The sequence below is a fragment of the Oncorhynchus clarkii genome, chromosome 22 (genome assembly GCF_045791955.1).
Source record: "Oncorhynchus clarkii lewisi isolate Uvic-CL-2024 chromosome 22, UVic_Ocla_1.0, whole genome shotgun sequence".
In the NCBI taxonomy this organism is placed as follows: domain Eukaryota; kingdom Metazoa; phylum Chordata; class Actinopteri; order Salmoniformes; family Salmonidae; genus Oncorhynchus; species Oncorhynchus clarkii.
The window spans coordinates 40,658,256-40,668,313 of NC_092168.1; the positions used below are offsets into that span (position 1 = coordinate 40,658,256).

A 10,058-nucleotide genomic window follows, 5' to 3' on the forward strand; every position below is an offset into this window, starting at 1 on the left:
ATAAAGGGCTAGAATACAAATAGTATTTCAACCCTTGAGGCTACAGATTATATTTTAATTTGGCATTACAAAGTAATGTAGTGGAGGCTGATGTATTAGCACGTTAATCAAATGCAATGTTCTAATTCTCATAACATATATGTATTATGCTTTCTTAGTTACCACACCCGTTGTTTTTTCAAAGGGCCTCGTTAATCACATTCACAACTCTTTCTAGTTATCGGCAACAAATATTTAATCAGTACCACAGCGCTATCTGCTGTTAATCGGTTGACATAATTGTGTGGACTACAAGTCCCATGAGGAAGCGTTAGTGCCTACGGACTACTACACCCATCATGCTAATTTAGTTCAGCGATGAGATTGAACGTTCTAGCACAGTTTCTAATACTTTCAGAATAGAAACGACTGGACAGCATTACAAAACAGAAAAAGCCAACACATTTTATTAAAATGCTTTGGTTTGAAGGCTCTATTCCAGCAGCCATCATCTCAGCCAAAGAACAGGGCTCCATCTTCGTCGTCGTAATAACAGGTATTGTTTTGTAGATTACGGTAGCTAGCCAGCGCAGATTTGCTAGCAAACCAGTTGAGTTGAATGATTCGCTAATGTAGCTAGAACACTGAGACCAAACGAGCTCTGTCATTGTCAGTAAACTAGCTATGAATAACAACAACATGACGAAACGTTAGCCAACGGGTCGTAACAGAAAGAAATGACAGCTGTCAAATATCAGCTAACGTTAAATAATACGATTTAGCTAGTTTAGTTAATTGTTAGCTAACTGGTTAGTTCTAGCCGCGAATGACAACCAACATGTCTGGCTAGCTTTTTATTTTTTTTTTACGTTACATACAACAGAAACATAGATAGCGTTTGTCATTATTCACCGTTCGTTCCTAGCCTAATTTCAGTAGAACCAGCGACTGTCACCACCAACATAAGTATGTCTTGTGGGCTGTGCGTGTGAAGCGAATTATTCACCACTTCTGACATTCTTGTCTTCTACCAGGCGACGATGAGGTGTCAGCACAAATGATGTCCAGTTGGGAGGACGACAGAGTGGCCGAGGTCTCCCATAACTGCTGTGTCGCAATCAAGGTGGATGCCAAGAGGTAGCCTATAATGCAATCCTACACTTGTGTGGATATGATACACACTGCTTCCTTACCTTATTTTTCAAATGACGTTAGTAATACCAACATAAATGTTATGTATTGTGTTTAATGTTTTTTTCTTCCAGCGAGACATGCTCTCAGTTCTCTCAAATCTGTATCCTTCTCCTCCAAAGGGTTTTTATTACCCCTATATTTGGACTGTTGTTTCTGATCCCTCAGTCATAATTGTGTGTAGAAGATGTTCCATCTCTTCTAATACCTGTGATTATTCACCAACCATATTATTTCAGACATATTCTAGACTATGTAATCAAGTCCAATCCCTTTTATTATTGTTATTATTATGTTGTGCACTTTGGTTTGCCCTTAACTTCCCCTTGAAGACCCGGTGGTGTGCATCCCGTCCAGTTTCTTTATTGGAGAGAATGGAATCCCCCTGGAAGTTGTTGCCGGGAGTGTCTCTGCAGAGGAACTCATGAAAAGAATCGACAAAGTCAAACAGGTAAGACTTAAAGAGAAACAATAACAGTAACTTGTTTTCAAGAGCGCTGAGGGTGTCGCACTGAACATGCATCTCTTGTGCCTTACAGATGCACGCCCAGCAGATAGCAAGCGAGGGAGCGGGAGCAGGGACTCCCGTGGAGGCTTGCCCACCAGCTGTGGTAGCCTCAGAGCCAGCCCCAGCACAGCCCCCCTCACCCCCACTGGAGCTCCAGCCCAGCCACGCACCACCTGCAGCGCCAGCCACATCTAAAGGTATGTTTGTGTGTCAGACCACTGTGGACGATGCTGATTAATGATGGTTCACCACAGGAGTTTTGCTGCATAACAATGCAACAAAATACGAGCAGTTGCGCTATACAGAAATGTCGTTCGGCGTGTGTTACTAGATATGCTACATGACTAAAATTATGAGGACAGCTGCTCGTCGAACATTTCATTCCAAAATCATGGGCATTAATATGGAGTTGGGCTCCCCCTTTGCTGCTCTTAACAGCCTCCACTATATGATGGAACATTGCTGCAGGGACTAGCTTCCATTCAGCCACAAGTATTCGTGAGGTAGGGCACTGATGTTGGGCGATTAAGACTGCCTCGCAGTCGGCGTAACAATTCATACCGAAGGTTTTTGATGGGGTTGAGGTCAGGCCTCTGTGCAGGCCAGTCAAGTTATTCCACACCGATCTCGACAAACCATTGCCGTATGGACCTCGCTTTGTGCAGGGGACATTGTCATGCTGAAACAGGAAAGGGCCTTCCCCAAACTCTTGCCAAAAAGTTGGAAGCACAGAATTGTCTGGAATGTAATTGTATGCTGTAGCATTAAGATTCCCCTTCACTGGAACTAAGGGGCGTGGCCTGAACCATGAAAAACAGCCCCAGACCATTATTCCTCCTCCACCAAACTTTACAGTTAGCACTATGCATTGGGGCAGGTAGTATCCTCCTGGCATCCGCCAAACCCAGATTCTTCTGTCGGACTGCCAGATGAGGAAACGTGATTCATCAATCCAGAGAGTGCATTTTCACTGCTCCAGAGTCCAATGGCGGTGAGTTTTACACCACTCCAGCTGAGGCTTGGCCTTGCACATGATGATCTTAGGCTTGTGTTCAGCTGCTTGGCCATGGAAACCCATTTCATGAAGCTCCAGAGGAAAACTTGTGCTGATGCTGCTTCCAGAGGCAGTTTGGAACTCGGTAGTGAGTGTTGCAACTGAGGACAGATGATTTTTACATGCTACGTGCTTCAGCACTCGGCGGTCCCGTTCTGTGAGCTTGTGTGGCCTACCACTTCGCGGCTGAGCCGTTGTTGCTACTTCATAATAACACCACTTAGAGTTGACCGGGGCAGCTCTAGCAGGGCAGAAATTGGATGAACTGACTTGTTGGAAGGTGGCCTCCTATGACCGTGCCATGTTGAAAGTCACTGAGCTCTTCAGTAAGACCATTCTACTGCCAATGTTTGTCTATGGAGATGGCATGGCTGTGTGCTCGATTTTATACACCTGTCAGCATGGGGTGTGGCTGAATCCACTCATTTGAAGGGGTGTCCCCATACCTTTGTATATAGTGTCCTGTTGATATGAACAACAATGTGTAGACTTAAGTAGAGACACTGACATGATTGCTGTTCATTGATACACTTGGTGTTTCTCAATGTATGGATCCAAATCAAAGTATGCAAAACGGAGCACGGAGGGCACATACTCCGCTTGTACATATTTTGAAGTATGCATCAATGCAAGCTTCAACTGAAAGTGTGCACAGAAATATGAAACAACCATGTAAAAAAAAAAATATATATATATATATATTTCTCCACACTCGTCCTCACAAGAACCATACTCAAGAGAACGTTGTCGAGGAATGCACGCGGAGCATGGTGCACGGCAGTATGCATATTGAGAAACACGCACTGATAATGAGTTCTGTAATCCGCTTGTGGTTCTGCTCAGAATCCCTGTCCAGGCCAGCAGAGGAAGGCGGAGCATCAGCCTCAGTGGTCGTCACCCACGGGGAAGACGGGAGCGCATCGTCTGACGACGCATCAACCAGCTCTCAGCCTGACAGGGGCCTTGATGCTAAGGTGGAGAGGTAGGAACGACACACAACGGAGGAACAGGGATGGAGGGTTGAAATATGCTTTATCTTCTGAAACTTTCCCTTCTGTAGGTTAACAAAGAAACAGGAGGAGAGACAGGATCAGAAAAAGAAAGAGGAGGAGGTAAAGAATACTGACACTTCCCCTACTGACACCTTACTGATGTCCCCTACTGACACCTCCCCTACTGACACCTCGCTGGTGTCCCCTACTGACACCTCGCTGGTGTCCCCTACTGACACCTCGCTGGTGTCCCCTACTGACACCTCGCTGGTGTCCCCTACTGACACCTCGCTGGTGTCCCCTACTGACACCTCCCCTACTGACACCTTGCTGGTGTCCCCTACTGACACCTTGCTGGTGTCCCCTACTGACACCTCCCCTACTGACACCTCGCTGGTGTCCCCTACTTACACCTCCCCTACTGACACCTCGCTGGTGTCCCCTACTGACACCTCCCCTACTGACACCTCGCTGGGGTCCCCTACTTACACCTCCCCTACTGACACCTCGCTGGTGTCCCCTACTGACACCTCCCCTACTGACACCTCGCTGGGGTCCCCTACTTACACCTCCCCTACTGACACCTCGCTGGGGTCCCCTACTTACACCTTCCCGACTGACATCTCCCCTGGTGTCCCCTGCTGACCCCTCCACTGGTGTCCCCTACTGACACCTCCCTGGTGTCCCCTGCTGACCCCTCCACTGGTGTCCCCTGCTGACCCCTCCACTGGTGTCCCCTGCTGACCCCTCCACTGGTGTCCCCTGCTGACCCCTCCGCTACTGACACCTCCCCTACTGTCCCCTACTGACACCTCCTCTACTGACGACACCTCCCCTACTGACGACACTTCGCCGGTGTCCCCTTCTGACACCGCCCATACTGACACCTCGCCGGTGGCCCATACTGCTCTTTTATTACTATATAATGCACATTATGGCTGATCTAAATGTGTATACATAGTATGGATGGCCTATTGATACTTGTGTGCACCTGTATCTATTTCTGTGTGATGATGGTCAGGGTGAAATAAAGGAGAGAAGGAAGATGGGGAAGGAGATGCTGGACTTCAAGAGGAAGAACGAGGATGAGAAGACCAAGCGCATTATGGATGAGAGGAGCAGAGAGAAGGCAGAGGAGAAGGCTGCCAGGGAGCGTGTCAAAGCACAGATCGCCCTGGTAAACAAATGCATCAAACTATCACCCTCAGCTTCAAAACCCCAAAGACTTTGAACTAAAATAATAATCCCTTGTTGGGCTTCTCTGATTAAACTTTTACTCATAACTCCCTCTAGTGGCCTGAGTGAACACTACAGGGTTTGGTGATGAAATAGACAATGTTTGTTGTTGTGGTGGTGTGGAATGAGTATAGAGGCTGGCTGATGCAAGTTTGTCCCGCAGGACCGTGCTGACAGAGCTGCCCGCTATGCCAATAACCAGGAGGAGGTGGAGGCAGCCCGGCTGGCAGCACTGCAGGCCAGACAAGCAGAGGCGGAAGCCAAGAAGGAGATCGTACACAGGGAGAGGAGGTATGGAGCTACTTTAGTCACAGGAGAAAATGTAGATTCACTTTTAACAGTTTTTTTTTTTTTTACACCCATGAAGTTCTATGTCACCACTAATGTAATCATAGAATAACATGAAAAAAAACGTTATTTTCCTCCAGTGCCATAGCAAGAATACAGTTCCGTCTCCCAGATGGTTCTTTCTTCACCAGGCAGTTCTCCTCAGAGGCCAGACTGAATGAGGCTCGGCAGTTTGCTGTCAATGTAAGACTTTTTCCAACTCAAGTTAGACAAGTGAACATTAACAACATGTTCATTCTCTCTGGTGGAATATGATATTAAATATCATAATGCCGGCTGTCACTAAAGAGTTTGTATTTCTCCTTTCAGGAAGTGGGAAATCGCTATGGCAACTTCTCCCTGGCGACTATGTTCCCTCGCAGGGAGTTTACGGCTGACGACCTGGGTAAGACTCTACTGGAGTTGGAGCTGGCTCCCGGTGCCTCCATAGTCCTGCTGCCTGTGAGTGACTGGAAACCAAATACAACTCCCATTTTCCACTTTGTCATTTGTGAATTCACAACAAGACCGTGTCATATCACTGCACGTTTAGATTTAGTCCTTGTACATGCGTGTGTAACCGACGTGAAATGGCTAGCTAGTTAGCGTTTCAATCAGGTGACGTCACTTCCTCTGAGACCTGAAGTAGTTGTTCCCCTTGCTCTGCAAGGGCCGCGGCTTTTGTGGTGCGATGGTTAACGATGCTTCATGGGTGTCGGTTGTCGATGTGTGCAGTGGGTCCCTGGTCCAAGCCCAGGTAGGGGCGAGGAGAGGGACAGAAGCTAAACTGCATTGGTCTTGTTTCCCATTTTTGTTTTTTTTTAGGGACTTTTTGCTTGTTTTCCCTGGTAAAATGACAACACTGAGTATAATGTGTTTTATATCCTTCCTAACCGCTTCCAGCAAACAGGACGGCCCAATAACACGGTGGTGCAGTCTGGAGGGGGTATCTGGGCTGTGTTGGGTACCATCCTCTACCCCCTGCTGGCTGTGTGGAGGTTCCTGAGTGGCTTCCTCTTCACCAGCCCCGCCACCCCCGGAGCAGCAGGCCCCAGAGGCCCAGCCCAGCAGCCCAACACTACCTCAGGCTCTGGTTCCTCCTCCTCATCTGCTGAACCGAAGAGGTAAGGCCCCATCCAGCAGGCTCTTCGATATACACTCCTATGTTTAGGAGTAGCTGAGATTGTTGTGATGGTACATTATGGTTAGGAGTTCAGTTGACAAGACTTTGCCCGATTTGTTACAATGTACAATTACATTGAAATTGAATGGTTACATTCGTCGGGGTTAATCATTATCAGGTTTCATAACAGAAACATGCATTGTTCTTGTAGCCAGAGGGAAAATAATTCTGAGAATGGATCTAGGGGTTTGATTGAATAGTGTGGTTGTGTAAGATTGGGTGTTCTAAAGCCTAATTGGTTTGTTTCACATCCATTTTCACTTTTTCAGAGAAACCCTTCGCAAACGCACACTGGAGAAGCAACCAGTAGACTTCAAACGAGACGGTAAAATCCACAGGCTACGGAATCACCAGGACAGTGAGGATGAAAATAACACTTGGAACGGCAACTCTACCCAGCAGATGTAGTGCAAAAACACTGTCTCTCCCCCCCCCCCCCCCCCCCCCCCCCCCTCCTCATCTCTCCCTTCCCTCCTGCTAATATTAGGGCTGTTTGTTTTATGTTTATCTTGTCTAAGCCTGTACTCTGCTCCTCCCCTGCATGGGTAGATGTAATCAAGTTTACCTCCCGACCGTTGTGTTGAAACTGTTACTTGATTCATTCAGCCTCCTTACAGAATACAACCAGCCGGGGGGGGGGGGGGGGGGGGGACAGTCAGTATCCTGACATGTCTACTGTATGATGAAGGGCTGAGACAGGTGTTGATTGATGGCCTTGTCTAAATGAGAACTTTCGTGTTTAATTTAACATTCAATAGCCAGATAAAATGGTGTTTAATGCTGTATGATATGAGGCCTGTGTGTGTAGCAGTATTTAATCAAGGCTGTGACCCCTTGGTATAGACTACCTCCCTCGGCAGTAGAATGTGTTTCTACTACTAGTTGAACATGGGAAACCACTGTACTGCTCTCATTTAACTATGGGAATAAAAATGTTTTCCAATAAACAATCATTTGGCTGGCTCTGTAATTTTGTTAAATCAAGCCTTACCATAATACTTTCTGTTGGTTTGTTTGCAATGTCATCTAATGAGCCGTGAATAACATCAGTGACTCAGTCAGTTCTTTATTGGTTACAGATGTGCAAAATACAATTGATTTGAGATTCTTGCTTTCGCAGCAGTGCTTTATAAAATGGTAATTATGACCTACAGTTGTGTGTGTGTGTGTGTGTGTGTGTGTATATATATATATATATACACGCACAGTATATATATATATATATATATATATATATATATATAGCACAGGATACTGATTAATTTACATCTGTCCCTAATTTTAAGGTCACCCTGTTATGTGAACTCTCGTTTTAATATGGTCAAACTATTTCTTTAGAAAAGAAACAAACAGTCAAATCAGTGTAAAAGCAGGTGAGCTGGTTCTACTGTTCATTTGCTAGTGTTTTGTGGTAGAAAACTGAGTAGGTCGAGCGATACACATCAACCCTGTTCCCCATAGACTGGCTAGAAATGTTATACAAAATGTAAGCTTGCACTCAATTGCCCCTCCGTTGCACACAAGCTTCTATTTTCATGGCTGATTCAAGATTACTACAGTATTTCATTTAACCCCTTGAAATGGGGAAAACAACTCTTCTTGAACATGCATGTGCTCTTATGATCATGTTAAAATTAGGTGAAGTTACACTTCTCAAAAGGCACTGAATTGGTGGAACGACCCAGCTAACATTGTCATGATAATTTCAAAAACAAACTACACATAGCCATTGAGGCTGTATACAACTGTATATAAGAATAGTATTTTTGTCTGTCTTTTCTATATATACAGTTGAAGTCATTAACTTATTTTTCAACCACTCCACATTTCTTGTTAAACTATAGTTTTGGCAAGACGGTTAGGACATCTACTTTTTTCATGACACAATTGTCCCAACAATTGTTTACAGATTATTTCACAATTCCAGTGGGTCAGAAGTTTACATACACTAAATTGACTGTGCCTTTAAACAGCTTGGAAAATTCAGTCATGGCTTAATTAAGAAGCTTCTCATAGGCTAATTGACATAATTTGAGTCAATTGGAGGTGTACCTGTGGATGTATTTCAAGGCCTACCTTCAAACTTAGTGCCTCCTTGCTTGACATCACGGGAAAATCAGAAATCTGCCAAGACCTCCAAATTGTTTTTTTTGTTTTTTAGACCTCCACAGGTCTGGTTCATCCTTGGGAACAATTTCCAAACACCTGAAGGTACCACGTTCATCTGTATCAACACCATGGGACCACGCAGCCGTCATACTGCTCAAGTTCTGTCTCCTAGAGATGAAAGTACTTCGGTGCGAAAAGAGCAAATCAATCCCAGAACAACAGCAAAGGACGTTGTGAAGATGCTGGAGGAAACAGGTACAAAAGTATCTATATCCACAGTAAAACGAGTCCTATATCGACATAACCTAAAAGGCTGCTCAGCAAGGAAGAAGCCTCTGCTTCAAAACCGCCATAAAAGCCAGACTACAGTTTGCAACTGCACATGGGGACAAAGATCGTACTTTTTGGAGAAATGTCCTCTGGTTTAATGAAATAAAAATAGAACTGTTTGGCCATAATGACCATCGCTATGTTTGGAGGAAAAAGGGGGAGGCTTGCAAGCCGAAGAAAACCATCCCAACCCGTGAAGCACGGGTGTGGCAGCATTATCTTGTGGGGGTGCTTTGCTGCAGAATGGACTGGTGCACTACACAAAATAGATGACATCATGACGAATGAAAATCATGTAGATATATTGAAGCAACATCTCAAGACATCAGTCTGGAAGTTAAAGTTTGGTCGCAAATGGGTCTTCCAAATGGACAATGACCCCAAACATACTTCCGAAGTTGCGCAAAATGGCTTTAGAACAACAAAGTCAAGGTATTGGAGTGGCCATCACAAAGCCTTGACCTCAACCCCATAGAAAGCAAGGAGGCCTACAAACCTGACTCAGTTACACCAGCTCTGTTAGGCGGAATGGGCCAAAATTCACCCAACTTATTGTGGGAATAATTCTGAGAATGGATCTAGGGGTTTGATTGAATAGTGTGGTTGTGTAAGATTGGGTGTTCTAAAGCCTAATTGGTTTGTTTCACATCCATTTTCACTTTTTCAGAGAAACCCTTCGCAAACGCACACTGGAGAAGTTTGACCCAAGTTAAGCAATTTAAAGGCTATGCTACCGAATACTAATTGAGTGTATGTAAACTTCTGACCCTCTGGGAATGTGATGAAAGAAATAGAAGCTGAAATAAATAATTCTCTGCTATTATTCTGACATTTCAAATTCTTAAAATAAAGTGGTGATTCTAACTGTCCTAAGACACAGAATTTTTACTAGGATTAAATGTCAGGAATTGTGAAAAACTGAGTTTAAATGTATTTGGCTAAGGTGTATGTAAACTAGCGACTTCAACTATAACTTATATCTTATGTTCTTATCTGTACTTTGTCATGTATTTGTATGTGTTATGTGGATCCCAGGTAGAGTAGCTGCTGCATGTGCAGTAGCTAATGGGGATTCTAATAAACTAAACATGTCACAGCATCGACCTGATTAAAGAGATTTAAGGCATTAGGTCTACTTGCCTCCTAAGG

The 10,058-nt window shown here is 44.8% G+C and overlaps 1 protein-coding gene across 1 annotated transcript; it reads left to right on the forward strand.

The window, feature by feature from the left end:
• The first annotated feature begins 318 nt into the window (after window positions 1-318).
• Window positions 319-7,423, forward strand: LOC139380906 (UBX domain-containing protein 4-like). Its single transcript, XM_071124066.1, has 13 exons — window positions 319-535; window positions 1,014-1,116; window positions 1,245-1,273; window positions 1,503-1,621; window positions 1,710-1,875; window positions 3,576-3,714; window positions 3,793-3,844; window positions 4,746-4,901; window positions 5,124-5,251; window positions 5,389-5,491; window positions 5,618-5,749; window positions 6,191-6,411; window positions 6,740-7,423. The coding sequence occupies exons 1-13, from the start codon at window positions 454-456 to the stop codon at window positions 6,876-6,878; spliced, it is 1,569 nt and encodes a 522-aa protein (XP_070980167.1). The 5' UTR covers window positions 319-453; the 3' UTR covers window positions 6,879-7,423.
• The last annotated feature ends 2,635 nt before the right edge of the window (window positions 7,424-10,058 follow it).

Bases quoted from the DNA above. Each gene is read 5' to 3' on its own strand.
- LOC139380906 (XM_071124066.1), top strand. From the start codon at position 454: ATGCTTTGGTTTGAAGGCTCTATTCCAGCAGCCATCATCTCAGCCAAA. The intron at 4,902-5,123 runs GTAAACAAATGC...TTTGTCCCGCAG, and splicing joins TCAAAGCACAGATCGCCCTG to GACCGTGCTGACAGAGCTGC. The intron at 6,412-6,739 runs GTAAGGCCCCAT...TCACTTTTTCAG, and splicing joins TCATCTGCTGAACCGAAGAG to AGAAACCCTTCGCAAACGCA.